At 48.2% G+C, this 20,533-nt stretch overlaps 1 protein-coding gene across 1 annotated transcript; it reads right to left on the reverse strand.

The window, feature by feature from the left end:
• Positions 1–6,417: 6,417 nt before the first annotated feature.
• Positions 6,418–16,216, reverse strand: UTP11 (UTP11 small subunit processome component). The gene is made up of 8 exons (XM_032432715.1): positions 16,040–16,216; positions 12,576–12,637; positions 11,266–11,368; positions 10,756–10,869; positions 10,167–10,260; positions 9,945–10,075; positions 7,774–7,884; positions 6,418–7,051 (listed from the first exon to the last, which is right to left on the reverse strand). The coding sequence occupies exons 1-8, from the start codon at positions 16,100–16,102 to the stop codon at positions 6,968–6,970; spliced, it is 762 nt and encodes a 253-aa protein (XP_032288606.1). The 5' UTR covers positions 16,103–16,216; the 3' UTR covers positions 6,418–6,967.
• Positions 16,217–20,533: the final 4,317 nt, after the last annotated feature.

The following is a 20,533-nucleotide window of genomic DNA, read 5'->3' on the forward strand; positions in this document are numbered from 1 at the left end:
TTCCATTCCCTTCTGAGAAATGGGAAGAAGCCAGCTTTCCATTTGCACTGAGAGTGCCTGACTGGGAGCCACGGAATAGGGGGAGGAAGGGCCCTCTTCCTCATGTTCCCTTCAAGGGGGCACGTACACCATCCCATGTCACCCCCTCCCTGCCCATTCCCCCAAATGCTCTGGAGGGGAAAGAGAGTGAAGCAGAAAGGATTGAAGAGTTGCCCTGAAGGTCATCTTGCACGTCAGCACTAGGAGGGGCCCCAGAGCTCCTTGCGTCCTGGCTCCCAGCCTGGACCACAACACAGGCTCCATTGACTCCTGGGCACCCTTTTTCCCAAGATGCACGCAAAGCTGTGGGCTTGTGGTTCCTGCCCACGGGCCCCTGGTCCCACAGGGCTCCATGGAGCCTGGCCCCACAGGACCCACCCAGGGAAAGAGGCCAGAGCTGGCTGGCTGGCTGGCCGTGGGTGGACACAGCTCCCAAGGGGCTGGCCTTCTTCCGAAGAAGGAAGGGACGTATACGGCACCGACACAAGAATCTCTTGGATCTGGGCTCAAGGCCTTCATGGCCAACCTCCAGACCCTGTCCTACCCAGCCTGGCATGGAGCCAAAGATATCGGGGACCTGGCTAGGACAGATTCTTCGCCAGCACCACCTGTACCCACCCCTTATCCCTTGCAAAAACAGGGAACCCCCCGGCCCCCCCCCCCCCCACTGAGACGAAACCTGGGGCAAAGCCGCCCTGGCCCACCCTCCGTCTCCTGAAGGGAAGTCCAGGAGAGGGAAGATGGTGTGTCTGGGGGAGGGGGATTGGAGGAAAGCTGGGGCCAGGAAGGGGAGGGCTGTCCCAGCAGGATGACAGAGAGATGATTAAACCCACAGAGAAGATTGATAAGGGAGCTGAACAGCTGCAGCTCTGCAAGGTGGGCTAGGGACAAATCTCATCTTGTCCTGGCAGCATTCAGAGCACTGGGGGGAGGGGGGGCCTGGGCCAGCCAGGATGAGCTAATGACCTCCACAAGCTCCCAGGGCAGGGATGGGGGGCGGGGGGCTGCTCCCACCTTCTTCCCCTCAAGGCCTCTGATGGTGGCTCCCAGAACCCCGGCCGCATTCCTGCCACCCTCCCTGCTTAACACCACAGTGCACCTTCTCACCGGCGCCCCCTTCACCCCCAGCGTCTCTGCCACAGCCCTCACTCTCGTTATTATTAGATGTGATTTACAGCGGAAACGCTGAGTCAGACAAACTGAGACTCCCCAGACAGAAGCGGTGGCAGAGGAGAGTCCAGGGAAGGCAGCCCTCTCTGGACAACGTCCTCGGAAGACAGCGAGGAGGTGGGGCTCCAAGAGGAGCTGGAGGTTCATCTCTCCCGTTTCTCCTGTCTGCTCCAGGCCCAAGATCCTCCCCTGGGTCTCTTGGACATCCAGACCCCTTTTCCGACCCCCACCCAGCCCCTTGGCCTAATCCTGTCAGCCCAGATCTGCCTGGGCAAGTCAGAGAGAACAGCCCAGGGATCCCGAAGTCTTAAAATCCAGGTGGTTCTACTGAGCCATTTCCTCAAACCAGGGCTCGTGGTTCAGAAGGCAGCCCGATTCCCAGAGATGGAGATAGGCAGCAAAAGTGCACTGTTGGGGTCCCAGCCCCCCACTCCGCAAGCAGCGAACACGGCACGGTGCGTTCATGTGGGCGTCCAAAGGCACAGGAACGCGCGGGGAGCACACACTCCTGCTTCCACCTTGCTTAGAAGAGCTCAGTGGGCAGGTCCATCCTCACTCCCTGGGTCTCTGACTCCCTGGCAGGGAGGAACTGGGCATTGTTGCCAAAAATAAACGTTCCCTCTCCCGCTCCCTGGCTCTCAGCTCCCGCTCATTAGGATGCGTGGCGTTTGGCTGCGGTCCCACACCTTGCAGCTCATTATAAATATGCAGTCGCTGCTGGCGCTACCCCAATCATCTCTGCAATCAGAGCTTTTAATTAGGTTAATTAAATTGTATCAAATCTCGCAGGGACGCAGTTCACTGATGCTGATGAGGCAGCCAAAACAGACCCCAGCTCCTCCGCTAATGAAGGCCGCTGCCTGCCTGCACAGTGAGGGAGCCCGAGCGCATAATAAACGGGCACGTCCTCTGGGAGGAGCCGCTGCCCAGGCCCAGCTCTGGGGGCCTAGCAGGGAGTCTACACCAAGCCCACCAGGCTCCAGCTGCAGCAGACACTCCCACCCCAGGGACCATCCCCTTCACTTGAGAACTAACTGGGGCAGCTTTGGGAGCCCGGGCAGGTGGGCAGTGTCAGGGCCCCGAGCACCTGCCACTTCTACATGGGAAACTGGGTGTGCCCCCAAGATCCACTGATTGCATCTGAGGTTCCCGCTTTACCTCTTCCCCAGAATGGCCCAACAAGGCCAGGACCCCATCTCTTACACACACACACACACACACACACTTAGCCCTGTCACTGCCCCTCTCAATTGTCTGATTAGCCAGAGAGGCCAGGCTGGGACTGGAAAGCTCACCCAGCCATCGCTGGCCTAGTCTCCATCTGCCGTGGAGGCCATCTGCCCGTCGGGGGGCAGGCGGGGAGCGGTTTATAATGCTACCAGCCAGTAACAGGAGGGGGTGGCCCCCCAGTCTCCATGTGCCAGATGGATCCTGCAGCTTCCCACCTACCATTCCACCTAAAGAGCCCTCTCTAAGGGAGGGACTTGCCCTCGACCTCCTGGGATCAAATTAGCTAGAGATGTGAGATGGCTTCCTTCCCCAGCCCCTGCCGCTCCTGAGCTGACCGACCCCGTCCCTTGGCAATACTATTGGCTCCAGAGCCAGAGGGCTCTGCAAAGTCTCTCCCCTGCCTTTAAGCAGGAAAGCAAATGCTGCCACCTCCAAAGGGGCTGTCCCCAACACTCTACTCGCCCTAGCTCCAACCCCCACCTCTTAACCCCTCTGTCACTGGTGTCTGTGGCTGAGCAGCTGAGGAGAGGGGACGGGGAAATTTCCAGTGCTCTCGGGACATGTTGTTTCTGCTGTAAACGCTGGGGTTTTTTTTTTGTTTTTTGGGTGTTTTTTTGGTTTGGAAAGGTTTTTTTTCCACTCAGTAATGTAAAAACATGAAACCTGAAACCAACCCCCCACATTTGTCACCTCAAAAGAGAAGCCTTTGGGGTAACTGGGAGAAAGCTGTAAATGAGTCAGGCTGATTCATGGCGGGGGGGGGGGTGCTGCCCAGCTGCCTCCGGGGCACCACAATTTCATTAACACTTATGATCTGAGCATGGCCGTCAGGTGACAGACAACAGGAGGAATGGAAAGGGCTTCCTTCCCACCCTTAACCCCAAACACAGCAGCCCCCAGATCAACTCCTCTTGCCTAGAAATAGCCAGGTTCTGGGCTCTGTTCTGGCCCAACGTCTACTACCACTAAAGCAGGGCGCTCAGGATGGTACCACAGCCCCAGCACCAAGCACTTTGTTCCCCTGACACGAGAGAGGAAACGGCTCTCGTCATTATCAGGGCTATCAAGTGAAGCAGACAAGACTGGACACAGACAACTAGGTAAACTTTGGTTACAAGAGATACAAAGGAGACAGAACTCTCCAAATATAACAATGGTGGGTCCAGGAATGAGGAACATGGAGATTCCATACAGGGAGTCTGAAGAAGCCGGAGAGATTTTTTCTTTTCCTCTCCGACCAGAGCAGTTTAGGAAAGAACAAGCAGAAACATGACCCGGGCAGCCTCTTGAGCTTCCACACTCTAAGGGGTGGACTTGGGAAAGCCAGCGCTGCCTCTTGGGGCTTTGAAGCTTCTCTCCAATTCTTCCCTGCACTTTCTGATGAGACAGACCCACAGAGCTGGGTGGGAGCCCCACCGACAGGGAGGCCCGGTGACCGGCTCAGCAAGAGCGCGCGCACCCTCTCACCCCAGGAGGCAGCCGCCCAAGCCCAAGAAACCTGCCAGCTCAGCCCCAACAGTACTCCAGGTCCACCCCCAACTCCTCAACTCACCTGGGACTTTGGGCCAAGACTCCCACCCAAGCTTCGCCCGCCCCCCCTTGCCCAACACCCTGTGCACAAGGCTGTGAACCGACGCGCTGGGAGAGCTTGAGGATGGAGGCCAGCACCGCACACCCACTTGCCTCACCAGTTCAAGTCCCAACAGGCCCTGGCCTCACCGGCCTCCACAGGCAGGCAGAGCAAGTCTGCGTCTACTGGCTGCCTTCCCTGCTGGAGGACGTGCAGCTCTAATTGTTCACTGCCCCACAGCCAGCAGCAGGGGAAAGACAGCGAGCTAGACACAAACCCTCACGACTGCACGTGGGGAGACCCCTACCATTTCCCGGTGGAACCACCCTCCATGTGGGACTCAGTGACAAGCTTCCTCCATGGGCCTCACTAGAAATGTGAGGGGAAAGCCCTTTCCTGCCCAGTCCTTGTTTTGGGGTCACACTAATCTCAAAGTGGGGGAACAGGCGTGGAGAAAATCTTTTTTCCCAAGAGCTATGGCATTAAATCCAGTAAATAAATAGGCAGTAAGCACCAATGGAGCACAGGATGCTTCCAACAGAAGCCAAGAGTGCTAAGAGGGTAGACACCAGCACCCAGAGAAATAACCCCAGCAAAGGGGCAGCAGCTCCACCTACTGGGCCTTTTCCTACCCTGTTGCCAGGAATCCATTCCCTCCAGAGTCAAAAAAAAGATTGAATCCAAGAATAAAGCTGGGGCTTGACACTCTCCGGCTTGAGTCAGAAGGGCTCTAAGAAGGGGCAACAGAGTAGGACTAAGGCAGGATAGTTGGGTTCTCTGCTGGGAAGACCTGGGTGCTCCACATCAGCTATTGTAACTGATACTTTGGAGACCTCACTTGTACAAGAGACCTGAACCACACAAGTTCTGACTCAGAGAAATGCTTTCCACCTCCATAGGCTGCCCACATTCATTCCCCTTGGCCCAGCCAGAGCAGGTTGCTACCAAGAGCCCAAACCAGCCGTTGGGCCTGGAAGGGTGGATCCTAAGGAAACAACAGTCTCTCCCCTTCCCAAGCAATGAGCCAGGAGTCTGAGGTCCCACTGAGCACCAAAGCATAAAGTCCTGGCCTGTTTTCAGGACCCATGAGGCTGGAGCATCTGTCTTGGGTTAATCTCAAGGGGCAGCCAATCTCTCCTTGGGCCTCAGAGATGGCCCTCAGTGTAACAGCAATTCAGGACAGCTAGTTTTATCCCCTTAAAGCTCTCTACCTCCACCCTGGCACTTACGGGACTCCAAGAGATGGACTTTCCTGCTCCATTTGGCCTGTGCACATGCCTCTTCAAGCATCACTGTGTACCTATAGAACATGTGAGGACTTCGCGTCACCTGTGGACGTGAAACCCTGGTGGTGTGTTCATGTACCAGAGAGCAAATAGATGTGCATGCACCTGTGTTTATGAAGCCTGAGCTCTACGTATCTTGTATGTCTATTAATGTGAGACCCGATCAAGTGTATGTACCTTTGTGTAAATGTAAGCTTCCAAAAAAAGGCATTAGGTATACTCCTTACCTCCTACCCAGTAGGGACAAGGGACAGAGCCAGAGCAGCAGTATCAAGCTGTTCTGTGCCAGGAACAGACTGCTGCTCAGTCCTCCCACCCCTCTGTCCAACACCCATGGGATAAGTCCCTTCCCTGGCTCAGGACTCAGCCCCCCAGATCCCCATGTCATAAGACCATCAACATGTACTTAGCTCACCCCACCTCCCCAAGAAGTAAACACACAGACTGGGAAGCACTTCCTTCCTTAAGGCAAAAGCTGCTAAGCTTCTATTCCCCAGCCCTTCTTCCTATTTTCCAGGGCTCCCAGATCTAAATCCCACTGGGTACACCCTAAGGAAACAGGCTTTCATTTTAGGCTTTGTACAGGACCCTAGCAGTCATAGGAACATATTAAGTTTTAATGATGATTTTTCTTCCTTCCTTCCTTCCTCCCTCCCTCTTTAAAATCCGGGCCCAGCTGTTCCCCCCCCCCCCCCGAGGGTGACGTGTAAGCAAGCCTCCCAGAACCCTGTTCCTCCCACATTTGCTCCAAGCATGCTCAGTCCTGTCTTGACAGCCTCAGCCTACCACCCCTACATGGGCAGGGAAGGGTGAGACTCTGGGAAGAAAGCTGCTACACATGCCCTGGAGTCCCTATCTCCAGGGCAAAGGCCTGTATCGAGCCATTTATAGCCTTGGAATCATGAGTTGGCCAGAAGTGCAGAGGGCAGGAACAGAGAGCCAGATCTGTCTGATCTGAGCTTCATCAATAAGGAGGTGCCACTGTGGGTTTCTATCTGTACCTATAAAGTGTAAGAGAAAAAAATTCCTCCTTTGCTAATTTATGAAGCCATCTGAGTATCTAATAAACACAGAAGGAAGGAGGGTAAAATCAGTCTACCCACTACATAAAACATGCAAACAATAAAAATATTTTAATTTTTACTGTGAACATATATTACTTTTAAAAAATTTAGTGATATAACAAAATGGAAGGGCTAATTTAAGTAAAAAGGATATGAAATTGTTTGCTATAATTGTAACTACAAAACACAAAAATAAAGCAAAAAAAAACAGAACATGCCTTTACAGAATGGAGGGAATAAACCAGAACGTTCACATTATTGTTCACCTCCAATACCCCAGCTCCTAGCACTGATAACTACTTGGTGTTCTTCAGTGAGTATTGGGATTAGAGATGAGTTCATTCCAAATTTGCCATAATGAGATTATATAACTTTCATCGTGAAGAAAATATACAGGTATATAAAAATAAGACTGATTTCATACCCCAAAAACAGTAAGACAAGGGAAGGGGCTTTAATGTTATTCACAGAAACGTATCAAATGCCAGATCTATAATAAAGTTACAAACAGAAAAAAACATGTCGTTCAGACTACTGGAATGTGAAGTTACTGGGGGAAAAAACAGAATTATTCTCCATGTGGAATGACAAAGCTTATCTATACCACTTCAACGTTTTCGACGACTCTGGAATTTGTAAATAGCTGGAGAGTTCACTGTTTGTTTCTTCACCTTCACCTTCTGAGTTTTATCCTACAAAAGAGTAAAAAGGTTACCAGTAAATAGCAGGAGAGCATTTTGTAAAACAGGAAGGTTAATAAACTACCTATTAGAAAGGCCCTAATTTAGCCCTTCTCAAAGTGCAGGAGAGACAAGGCCCACAACCCTAAAGTATCCCCAGATGCAATGAATCATTTTCTCTCCTGGGAATCTAGAATGCTCCTAGTGTGTAGAAGATCTTGGAAAAACTGAGGAGAGAGGTACTCAAATCATTTTTTTGTAGGGCACATTCTCACACGGAACCCTTGCTGAGAAAGGCAGATCTGAATGATCTGCAAAGCTGAAGAATCTGACATTTAAAGGAACGACAAGAATATGAACGGGGCATCGTATAATCCCTAGCTGTGCTATTTAACTACACAATGTTGTCTATTTTTAAACACCAATACACTGTTTTGTTAACCTATTTAAATGTTACACATAGCTGCTCATAAGCTATAAAGTTCATATGCTACCTGATCCTACCCTTTGCTGGTCCAAAGCACTGACTAATAAGCCCCTTATTACCCTTCTTAATCAAGGAACATTTCAACACTGTCAGAGTAATAGACACTGGCTCAAACCACTGCCCCTGAGGAGCAGACATTTTCACTGGGGTTGATTTACACACAGCTGAAATCCAGTTCCAGTTAAGACCTTTACAAGGGGAAGGGAAAAAAAAACAAAAAGGAAGGGCTAAGGCTCTCTCTCCTCACCAGAAGATCTTTGCGTGTTTGAATTTTCTGTGCAATAACAAACAATTTCTTCTCACGTTCAATCCGCTGTGTCAGGCAGTTATACTGCTTTTGCCTTTCTTTAGCTATCCGCTGTGGAAGAAACACACATTTTCAATAAAATTAACAAGATAAAAAGGAATAAAAAACTGCTTTTTAATCCACTTAAGTCCAAACGCATAAATGGTTTCATCAACTCCCTTCTTACTCAGAATCAACACAACAAGGGACTATAAAGTTGTCCATTTTAGGAACACCACATTCTAGAGCTAAACAGAACCTTGGAGACTTGCCCAGGGACACGTGGTTCACCTGGAACAGAGTCAGGACTGTCCCGCGAGTCTCACGGATCCCAGGAATCTTTCCACTACTACACTAAGCTGTTCAACCTCTGTGTGAGCGTCCCAGTTACCTAAGGCAATGCAGGAATGAACCAGTCCTGGAAACCCGACACAATGTGAACAAAGGACAGAAAGGCCACTGGGCAGTGTGCTGGTGTCTGAGAACCACAGAACTCAGAGAGAAGGACTTTTTCGGTAGAAGTTGACCTGAGAATACTCCCTGCTGAATACCCCTCAAAGGCCAGTGGTCCTTAAATTTGGGGGAATCATAAACCCCTGAGAAACTCATGAAAGCTTTGGATTCTTCCTTAAAATAAATATGTATGTGTGTTGGTACAAATCTGTGCGAACATATATACCTATTTGCACAAAACGTCAGTGTGGAAAGAGAGCGTTCAGACTTCCTAAAGCCCATCCACAGACTGCCCACCCCTCCAAGTTACAGGTTAAAAATTCCCTTGCAATCCACCCACCAGTAGTCTTAATGAAAATATTTTTGCTCTCAACAAAACAACTGAAAGAAACAATACCACTCGACAAAAATGGCAAGATCCAAACCTTCCCAACTTCTCAAAAGGCATGTTGGTGAACTACTCTGTTTGGAGCACTAATCTCTTTAGGGACTACCACAACACTTGAGAAGTGTTAGTGACACAGCTAATTGAAAATACAACTAATTGACAAACAGGGTTATCATGAGAACACTAGTCAGCCGGCTCCTCAGCTGGAAGTGTTATCTACAAGAGGGGACTATTACTGGGCTTCAGATTTAAACAATTCACCAATTCTAGCACAGTCTCACAGCAGTGGTTTCAGACAGCTTTTGTTTTCACTTTATTACACAGACTGTCAAATTTATGGGATTACCCAATATAGTCAAACTAATTAGGGGTATTTATATTACTACAGCAAGTTTAGCTGCCTCTGAGCTAGAGAAACTGCTGTGAAATTAAACATTGGAAGCAAAGCTGATGCGGTGTAAATGATTCAAATCAAAACAGAACAGCTGTCTGCTTAAAACACATTGACAGCATTTTTTTAAATCAATCAGTCAGAAGTGAGAGTTCAACTCCAGAAGGCTTTGAGAAAAAGCATGTCTTCTGCACAAACCCAGTTCCAGCTACGGAAAGCACCATAAAGAAAAGTCAATACAAGATTTTGGTTACAAATGCTTAATATGGGGGCGCGTGGGTGGCTCAGTCGTTAAGTGTCTGCCTTCGGCTCAGGTCATGATCCTGGGGTCTGGGATTGAGCCCTACATCAGGCTCCCTGCTCAGCAGGAAGCCTGCTTCTCCCTCTCCCACTCTCCCTGCCTGTGTTCCTTCTCTCGCTTTGTCGCTCTCTGTCAAATAAATAAAATCTTTAAAAAAGATGCATAATATGTAAAGACTTTTTGAGATATATATTTGCTGCTAAAGATTCAATATCAGAATATACCAAATCCCTTAATCTTCAGTGTCCCCTCCTCTCTCTGCATCAGTCACAAGCCTTAAAAGCACAAAGCCCAGAGTGAGAGGTGGGATTCAAATGCAAATCTAAAAGCCACACCCTAAGCTGCCCACCACTAGGCCACAAGTCCCCCAACCTTAAAAACCAAGGGACAACAACAAAAAAAGAACCCTCCTCCACTCCCATCCCCATCATCAAATCTTCCTTCCACTTTTCTAAGGGAACTTCATGAGTTTTCCTCAAATTACTGTAGTAAACGCAGTGGAAAAAAAACAAAACAAAAACAAAAAACAAAACCCAAAACAAACAAACAAACCCTAGATTCTCCTAAGCTCAGACCCGAAAAACAACGGAGGAAATTACCTTCAGTCGAGTCTGCTGGGTAACCCCCTTCACTTTCTCCTTCTGCAAGGTCTCTATTGTGGGTCTGTTAAAGACTCTGTCAACTAGTTCCGGGGCTGTTCGCAGGTGAGTGGCAACATCAAACTGCTCAACTGAAAGTCAAGACAATTCTTAAGGCACCATCTAACACCAAACACAGACCAACATGCTAGACTGTCCCAGAAACCCTCAAACATTTCATACCTTCCTTTTTGGTGTCAAAAAAAAATACATGCTTATTCTGCTGCTTCCCCTGGAAATCCAGCAGATGGAGCTCTGATTTTAGTCTTTCAATTTTCTAGAATACAGAACATGATCTCATTTTACATTGGGTTCGTCCAGGGTATCAGAAATGAATGTGCCCAAGTTTAAACCATTTCACATCATTATCACGAGCCACCAAAAAATGTGCCTCATTCTTTTAAAGGAAAAGACGACTAAAATTTACCAAGCACCAACCACACGTCACGTACTGGGCTACACATTCCACAAAACTCACTTAACATTCCCATGAAATAGAAATGAGGAACCAATCTCTCAAAAAGGTTAATTTGTCCATAATCATGGGGCTAATAAATGGCAGAGCCAGAATTCAAACCTAAGTGAGTCTCATTTCCAAACTTGAACTCTTTCCACTCCACCATACTGACTATACTTCTAAATCATTATCACCATCAAGAAGTACTTTAAGTCTGTAAATGCCAGAAGAAATCAACTTATAATTTGAGACCAGTGAATTTGCATTTTTCTTAAATAACAAAAATACAACAGAACAAAGGGTTCCAATTATTACCTTAGCTTCTGCAACCCTTTTCATTTCTATGTATTTGACATCCTGGGTTCTCATCAGTTTGAGTTGTTCTGGAGTTACTTCTTCCTTAGTCTCCTTAATAACGTGAACTCCATCCTAAAAACCAAATTTAAGACATACATTCCCTATTAAATTAAAATCACGAATAAGTCGTTAACATAGCCCATGATTGGAACAAAGACAACCAAATGCCATATGCCACAGCGGTCCAATGCACTAAGCCCCTGAGATGCATGTTCAATTTAGCACCCTGTCATCCATTCTCATCCACTCTAAGAACAGCTCCAAGCATAAGACAACTCAGATTCCAGAGCAGAAATGCATGCTGTTCAGGAAGGGGCAGTTTGCCTTGGATACTGACCAAGAACACCTGGACCAACTGGAGAAGGGCTAAATAAAGGCCAAGGATCCTTCCTCTCCATCTCTTCCCCCATCCTTATTTCCTTTAATGACGTGGAGCTCAGAATACCAACTGATCCATAAGGCACCCACCTGGAGTTTAACCCGAGTCATTTTATAGTAGAATTCATCTGGATTTTTTTCAAGAGCCTTCTTCCGTAGAGCTCTGAGGTATTCCTGCTTTTTCCGGTAGTCACTAAAAGGTTAAATGAGGTTCATAGCAAAAACAAAAACAAAAAACCCACAATGAGCAAACTTTACAAGCATCTAAAGTTTAAACAAAATGAAACCCAAAAAAGCCAAAGCAATGACTAGATTTGATCCAGACTCCATAGTCACTGATGTTGAGCTACTGTCTCTGTAGGCTCCTCTCCTAACCCAAGATTCACCTGAAATTAACATCTCACATCTATTAGTGTCATTTACCTCATTACAGGGACACACCAAACAAAGCACACATTAAAGCTCATCAGACAGGGTTTTAAAGCAAGCTTGGGCACCAAGTGACCAAATAAGATTCAGAAACTCCACAGTGCAACAGAGCACACTAACTAGAATCATGACTCTGGAGCCAGACTATCTGGATGAAAACCTGGACTCCACCATTTCTGGCTAAGTAATCCTGGGTAAGTTATTTAACCAAACTGTATCTCAATTTAATCTGTAAAATGGGTGTGATAATAATAGCATCCCAGAAGGCTGTTGGGAGGAATACATAAGTGTAAAATTGCAAGTCTCCTAGAACACTGCCTGGTGCAATAACAGCACTCAGTTATCATTATTAGCCTTAAAAACTCTGGGACCCAGAGCAATCCACTTAATCCATCACCATCTGTACCAGGAGCACAAAAGGACCTCAGCTGACAAGCATAGCATGGTTAACAAACAATTATAAAGTATTCTGCATATAAAGTGCTAAAGGAGAAGAATGGGGGTAATTGTTTTATAAAATGTTTTCAGAGTTCATTATCACCCACGCTCAGTCTTATGAATCCATCTTTCACATCTCTTCATTCCACACGACACACGCAGTGATGTGAGAGACTCAACAACTGGAATTTTAGATTATATCTTGCATTTCAAAAAAAGAGAGAAAAAAAGATTCAGCTTTTGGCTCAAACACCAAGGCAGGAACAAATCAAAGCCACTCTGAGAAAACTAACTAGAGCAACATAATAAAAAAAAAAAATTTCACAATGCAACTACAGTTAAATAAATTACGCTCTGCCCAAACAAAGAGAGACGTTTAGGGTCACAGACAAGTATGTGACAGGTTGCCAGAGTTTTGGCCATTTTATCAATGGCAAGAAATTATCCCCTGTCAGACACTTGGGCAATTCAGCTGCAGTGCAGGGAAGCTGTCAGCTTTCTTGGCAGCAACCCTACCAGAACACTGAACTCACTCTGCACGAAGTTTGTAATCTTTCTTTTTCTCCAACAGGCCCAGATGTTTTCGAAAGCCGGGCTAGAAGACAAAAGGAAAAAAAAAGTGCTTAGTTCCCTCAGCAAACACATACCCAAATCAACATGACACCTGACAGGAACAAGAGTCTCTGGAGTGCTCAGTAAATCCATGTCCTTGGAGCCAACGTGCTACCCTGTTCCCTCCCCTCCCCCAACTGGGCTCTGCCCCAGGATGAGAGGTACCATACAGACACCAGAGAGGTCACAAGCACTGCCATAGTAGGCTTCCTGGCCTATTAAGGACAGAGAGAGGCAACAATGACTCGGCACTAAGCAAGCAGTTGCCAGCTGTACTAAAATTACTACAGACTTAATCCAAGGGTTTACAAAATACTATGAAGGGAAAACATAATGACAGGGAGGCAACTGTGGCAAGGGCACTAAATTTAGTCTGGAGAAGGGGGTTCAAATCCAAGCTTTACCTCTTAACAACCTGTGACCTTGGGCAAGTCACTTAACTTCTCTGAGCTGCTGTTTCCTAACTATAAAATGAGAATAGCTGTACCTGCTTCTCATGGTTATTCATGAGGATTAAATGAGCGTCTGTGAGTGGTAGTGCCTGCACATGGCCTGGCACAAAGCAGGTACCCAGCACATTACTGTTACTATTATACCTTTGGTAAGAAGTATGAGAGAAAAAACCAAGTGTGACACAAAATACTTTCTCTGACACAGAACTTGGATAGCATGGAAGGCACAAGGATTACATCTTGGTATTATCTTTCTACAAGCTATTTGTTGAGCAATTAATACATGTCTGTCTGTGCTAGATGTTTCTGCCCACATAACAGGCCACGTTTATTAAGCGCTTACTCTGTTACAAAGCAATCTGCTATGCTTGTTACATACAATCTCATTTAATCCCCACAACAAACAAGGGAAGTAGATAAAACACACAACTGTTACCCCAATTTTCCAAAAGGGGAATGAGGCTTGCCCAAGAACACAGAATAATTGGCAAAGCTAGAACTAGAACCCATTCCATATGCGGCCACAGTCTGTGCTCTTCCCCACCACACGAGACTGCCTCCTCTTCTGCTCTGAATAATCTCAATTTTTTTTAAAGATTTTATTTATTTATTTGACAGAGAGAGACACAGCGAGAGAGAGAACACAAGCAAGGGGAGTGGGAGAGGGAGAAGCAGACTTCCCGCTGGGCAGGGAGCCCTATGCGGGGCTCGATCCCAGGACTCTGGGATCATGACCTGAGCCGAAGGCAGACGCTTAACAACTGAGCCACCCAGGCGCCCCTGAATAATCTCAATTTTTGAAGAAGTACATACACTTCTCTACGTTTCAACTCGTCTAATAATTTAGATGAGATTTTTAAGTCACATTTTTTATCCTTGAAATGATGCAATAAATTACTCAATAATTAAAATAACACCAGAACTAAAAACAAAACAAACCAAAAAAAAAAAACCACAACAAACAAAACACAAGAAACAGGTGTTGGTGAGGATATGGAGAGAAAGGAACCCTCTTGCAGTGTTGCTAGGAATGCAAACTGGTGCAGCCACTATGGAAAACAGTATGGAGGTTCCTCAAAAGTTAAACATGGAACTACCCTATGATCCAGGAATCGCACTACCGGGTATCTACCCAAAAAATACAAAAACACTAATTCAAAGGGATCTGTATTATAGGAGACCTAGCACTGCATCTGAAATAGCTCACCTAAGTACACCTACCCTCTCCATACAAAACATCTTTGGTATCGCACCCACCACCTCAGTGAAGGATCTACAGGATAAAGTCCAAACTTGACCCAAACATGGAGTGCTCTTACCAACACGTTTACCCGCCTCGCCAGGATGGCCTTCTCCTCACCTCTCCCACAAACACCCTCTATTCCTACTCAGACATGACCATGTCATGCTTATGGCCAGCCACAGAAGCCCTGTCTTCTCTGTTAATCCAAATCAACTACCTACAACTGTGACTTTGGACACATTATTCAATCTTTTTAAGCATCAGAGTCCTCATTTGGAAAATGAGGATAACAATCCACCTCACAGACATGCTGTAGATTTAAATGACATAATCCTGTACAGCTGTTGGGCTGTACCTAGCATCCTGTAAGTGCTCAAAAAGCTGTTATCATTGCCTTTCAAGTCCAGCAAGTTCCATCGTGATGCTTTCCCTCATCATCGCTACTCTTCCACTTCAAATTCTTCATTTGGCATTTTTCATGTGCCATCTCTTATAAAGGTGCCTCTTTATTCATCTTTTAGTGGCCCCTGGATTCAAAACATGCAGCCTGATTCCTGGCTTTGCTGCTTGCCAGCTACCGCTGTACGTCTTTGGGCAAGTTAATCTATCTGAGCCTTAGTTTCCCTATCTGCAAATGTGAGAAAATAGTAATACCTACATCCACACAGTGTCGAGAGTTAAATGAGATGACAGTAAATTTGACAGCACTTTATCTGGCTCCGGCTCACAACAATTTCTATCACTACTTTTACACAGGTCCACAAATAGGCTCAAACAAGGTGGCAAATTACACTATTGCTCCCAGCACACCACGGAGCACACAATAAGTGCACAATAAATGTCTGGGCAGCAAGACTGAACTGTGGTCAAGAGGCCTTAGTTCCATCCCATCAGTCAGCAACACAACTTTGGTCGCGTCCTCCTCTCTCTCTTCCCCAACTGCGAAATGAAGTTGGACCAGATATGCCTAAGGGCCTTTCTGGATTGGTTATGATGTAATTTCTAAGCACAGTGGAATGGATACACTGATTCTTCATATACTTAACTAATTTCTATTCAACCTCCTCAACACAGACACACCCTCCACAGAAGTCCTACAACTGTTTATCCACCTGAATTTGGTGTTTGTGACTCGGCAAGTCACTTCAGCTCCTGGGACCTCAGCTTCCTCATCTGTATAATGGGGATGGAAAAAAACAAAAAAACAAAATTACAGTGTGAGACATAAACAAAAAGCGTATGTGGAAGATCTTCATGGATTTTGCACAAAGCCCACGCCTGACGGTGTTAACAACGTTATCATCACCAATTTCTTCGGTCACAGCCCCCTTACGCAGCGGACAGGGCTGAACGCCCACAGATGGGGGTTCCAGTTCCAGCCGGTGTGCGCTTTGACCTCACCTTCCCCCCAGAAGGTCAAGCACTTTACACACAGTGTCTCACCCAATTCCCTCAATGAAACCTCGCAAGACAGCCCGTGTTCCTTCCAGAGTGAGAATAACAACCCCCCACCTCGCCAGGCCGCGAGGCTCCGCCCTAGGCACGCCGGCGTCGTTAGGACACACTTGCTTATATTTACATGCCCCCTCGACGTACACAAGGAACCAGGGCCCGCAGGTGGAGAGAGGGAGAGAGCGAGGGTAGCACACGAGGCCACGGGCCGGCGCTTGTGGGGCCTGTGCGGTCCTACCTGGCTTCGCTCTCGGTGTTCCCGCTGCCGGGATTTAGCCGCCTTCCGAAAAGCCGCCGCCATGTCTGCTCACGCCTGGAAAAGCTCAGTAGACAACGCCGGTCTCGCACCGCCTCAGCCGCCGCGTCCACCGACCCTACCGGAAATAGGCCAGGACCCCGGATGCTTAGAACGGCCCACTTCCTCTCCGCAGCCTATCCGGCGCCTGCCTTTCCGGAACTACGTCATCCAGCAGAGGCGTCCAGCTCCAAGCTGCTTCTGGGAAATGTAGTTTTCTAGGTCTAGTCCCGTGACTCTGCAAGAGTCAGTTCTTATTCGCCAGAACTTGTGCACGTTTACCGAGATCTCGTTTTCGCGTTCGGTTTCGCGTTGGCACCTGGGAACACGTGGCTGGCACTGCCCTCGGGCTGAGCTGTGCTTGGAGTGTGCGCATGCGCAGTCACCTACCGCTCTGCTCCACTTACCCTATTTACGTGGTGCGTTTAAAGGTACGAGTCGTGTGAATTTTACGGTGTACCGGAAAGAGCACTCTATAGTCTGACAGGAGACCTTAAAACCATGTTTGGCTCTGCCACTTACCGGCTGTGTGACTTTTGACAGGTCTTTTGACTTTAATGAGCATCATTTTTCTCGTCCATAAAACAAGGATAATAATAGTGTGCTCTGCTTGCTTCACAGGACCGTCAAGAGGCTCACAGTTGAATGGAGGAGTTCTATCCGGGCAGTAGTTAAAAACTTTGAGTCCCTCACACCCTCAGGGAATGGCTGGCTGACAGAATGAGTGTCAGAGGCAGTACAATGTAACGATTAGGACCAAAAACCATAGAGGTGTGTTCTAATCCTAACTGCCACCAGCCAAGGCAAAATTAGCTTCAACGAACCTCCATCTCCCCATCTAAAATGTTAATAATTATAGTATACCCACGGAATGGTTGTAAGGATTAAACGAACTAATATGTTTAAAGTGCTTAATGCTGTGTTCACCCCTTAAACGAGTTCACAATCAATTGGAGCAATGGTTGTTGTTATTACTAAACCTACCAGTAAGGATCGAGAGAGGGTTGGGCACAGCAGGACACTTCAGAGGCATTTGGTTTCTTTTCCATCACATGAAGCTAACCCTCAGCGAGTTCTGTAATTGCACCCATTTGTCATGACAGAGCTCACCGCTCCAGCCGAGGCGCTCTGAGGAAATCCTCTCCTCAGTCCCCAGAGGTGCCTGGAGTCCAGTGGACGGGTGGGCATGACAAAGCTGAAAGTGCTGAGATCTGCCATGTGAAAAGTTTTTTCCTGCCTCAGTCTGAGCCTTTTGCCCAATTCAGGTCACAGACATTAACAAACTTCCACCTCATTTGTGACTTAACCATTGAAAGACAAGGCCCTTCATGATTTGGCCCACTATTCCAGCCTCAGCTCGGTTCAGGGGACCCAGGAATCAGCCTTGGATTTGAATCGCACATCCACCACTATCAGCTTGGATTTGGGGCCACATTGTCAAATTCTCTGAGCCCCACATCCTACTCTATCAAATAGTGATAATAATATAACCAACTCATATGGCTTTTGTGAGAACCGAAGGAGGCAATGACTAGCACTTAGCATGGTGCCCTGCATGTAGTGGGCATTTAACAGGTTAGCTCTCCCACTTCACCCCCCCAACCCTGCATACTTTGTAGAAGTCACTCACTTCACCCTCTACACCCACAGAGGCTTGGGGTCAGGAGAATAGTGTTTCTGGGCAATCTGTAAGAGGGTGTCTGCAAGCCATGAGGCCTGGCAGGGGCTCCAGGCAGCCCAATGGGTAAGAGTGGGCAATATGCCCAGAGAAGGAAGGAAGTTTTCTCACTGGGGAAAGGAGGGCTTGTGATCACAAGCATCAGGGAGTGATTCAGCACCCAGAGGAAACCATGAGAGGCCTGTCAGTTGTCACTCAGGGCCTCCTTTTAAAAAATGCTTCCAAGATGAGAGAACAGCCAGGAGACCCGGAGCAAACCCCCTTCCACCATGAGATAAGGAAGGGTGTGTGGGTGGGCGAAGGGACAGCCAGATCCCACTCACCCAAGGCTAGTCATCCAGCGATCAGTCTCTTCTTCCAGTCCCCGCTCAGACACACCTGTTCCCTAGAGAGGGGGGGAGGACTGATGGGAAATGGGAACAGGGAGTCCATGTGGCTGATCCCTAGACCTCCCTGGGGCACGTAGTCCTCCTGGGCTAAGGGAAATGTGAGCCCACTGCGGAGCTGGAAATGGAGAGGGGAAAGGACATGGCTCCTGCCCTACACCAGCGTCTCTCCCCCAGGCTGGGTCAAGCCAGAAATCTAATTTTCTCTGGCCTCCAGACTTCCAGTCCAAGCAGCAGAACCTTAACACTTGGCCGTGAAAGGGAATGTGTTGCACCAGGCGAGTCCCACATATTCAATACCTACTGTGTACTCTCCTCCAATACTCATGAGAATGCTGGGAGACAGGGAGTCAAGCACTCTTAACGTATGAGCAGACTGAGGTGTAAAGAGGTTGAGTGACAAAAGAGGCTGCAGGGCCTGCCAGTTAAGCCCTTTTTGGCATAAGGAGCTTTGACATTTGATTGTGTGGATTTGAATCCAGCCTTTGCCATTATTAGCTGTGTTGCCCTTGGCAGGTTACTTACTCTCTCTGTACCTCCATTTTCTCATCCTTAAAATGGGGCAAGAATACACATTTCATACAGTTGTCGGATAATCAAGAACATTAATTCTGTGAAGTGTTATATGCAAAGTGCTTAGACAGGGACTGGTGCAAAGAACTCAGGAAATCCTGGCTCTTATTAAGGCTGTTCAGCAGAGATTCAAGCCATGAGGAAATACCAGAGACCCCAACTCTACCTTTGATCTAGCACCTTCCTTATTCAGTCATAATCCTTTCCTCTCTGAAAGCTGCTCATCTTTACCCTCCCCTCACCCAGAACAGACCCCTCCTTGTCATCTACTCCAACCAGGCAATCTTCCCTGCCCTCCCCAGGGCTAGGAGTCGCCTACACCTACAAGACAAAGCCCAGAGAAAGGGCCTACCCATGGGCAAGTATCTGTGATCCAAACTGGGGTAGAGGGGAGTTGAAACTGAAGCAGTGTCTGTCATTGTCATTCATTCATTCATCAGATATTTATTATGTGCCAAACTTTGGGGTAGGTACTGGGAATGTGGTAGTGAACAAGAAGGACTCAGTCCCTGTCCGCAAGGCACTGACAATCTAGGCATCAGGAACAATCATAAATCAATTAGTTTGATTTTGGAAGGAAACCTGGCCTCGAGGGTGAGTTGGGACCCAGGAAGGCAGGCATATGATTCAGAGATGGGAGAGGAAGCTATTCAGGAACCCCAGCCTGGGGCGCCTGGGTGGCTCAGTTGGTTGGGCGACTGCCTTCGGCTCGGGTCATGATCCTGGAGTCCCGGGATCGAGTCCCGCATCGGGCTCCCTGCTCGGCAGGGAGTCTGCTTCTCCCTCTGACCCTCCTCCCTCTCATGCTCTCTGTCTCTCATTCTCTCTCTCAAATAAATAGATAAAATCTTTAAAAAAAAAAAAGGAACCCCAGCCTGGGAGGGAATGAGTCTCTGCTCTGAGAACTTGGCTGGACCCAGCCTGAGGGATGGGAGAACCTCTGTGGGCACCTGAATCTCTACTCTAGATGCTGAGGTTATTTCTAGGGTTGGTTTGTTGTCTCTTGTTTTGCAAACAGCACAGCAGAGCCTCCTCCTCCCTCCCCCACCCTTCTAGATGAGGCTATTTATGCCTAGTGACAAGCCTGAGGATCCCAGGGGGGTTGGCCTCAAGGACCTGGAGGGGCCTTGTGTCCCTGGCAGGCGCCAGTCCTCCCTCCCAGGCACAGAGAGGAAGCCAGAGGATTGGAAACTGTAGAGGTGGGGGAGGAGAGGTTCCCTCCACTTCCCTCCAACAACCCTGCAGTGCCGATCGGAGCACACTCTTCACACCCCTCCCTGAGAAACTCAAAAAACCATGGGGCCAAGGATTAGGGTCTCCCCTGGGCTTCAAAGGTCAAAACTATTCCTGGGCACTGTGGAAACCAAGGCCAAACTTCTCTGTCCCAGGGTGCAGCTGGAGGTGAGGAGGTGGTTACTTCTGTTTTTGCCACTCAGAGTTGTGAAATCAAGCTCTTTGAAAGTCAAGGCCCTGTCTGGGGTTGGGGGTCCTTGTTTCCAGAGAACACCTTGGTTCCCACTGACAGGGCCGGGACAGCAGAATCTAAACCACCCCCTCCTCCAGGCTTGATTAATTCCTCTTTTACAAACTCGGTCTAGGTGTGACCCCAGGGGGTAAGCTGGAAGGGGGGGGGGGAAGAGACACGAAGAGGCCATCAGGACTCTTGGTCCCCAAGGGACCTTGGTCGGCTGGGTCCTGTACCCCTTGCTTGAGATGGAGTACAGCAGTCTCTCGCTGGCTGCCAGTGGGAGTGCGGGGGGGGGGAGGCAGGGGGAGAGGACGGGGAAAGCGAGGAGGGGA

This window comes from Phoca vitulina, unplaced genomic scaffold, assembly GCF_004348235.1.
Source record: "Phoca vitulina isolate PV1807 unplaced genomic scaffold, GSC_HSeal_1.0 scaffold2, whole genome shotgun sequence".
Lineage (NCBI taxonomy): Eukaryota > Metazoa > Chordata > Mammalia > Carnivora > Phocidae > Phoca > Phoca vitulina.

Coding starts and splice junctions, on each gene's coding strand:
- UTP11 (XM_032432715.1), bottom strand. CDS start 16,102: ATGGCGGCGGCTTTTCGGAAGGCGGCTAAATCCCGGCAGCGGGAACAC. Junction 12,638..16,039: donor AACACCGAGAGCGAAGCCAG/GTAGGACCGCAC, acceptor TTTGTCTTCTAG/CCCGGCTTTCGAAAACATCT. Junction 7,885..9,944: donor CCCAGCAGACTCGACTGAAG/GTAATTTCCTCC, acceptor TTTCTTCCACAG/CGGATAGCTAAAGAAAGGCA.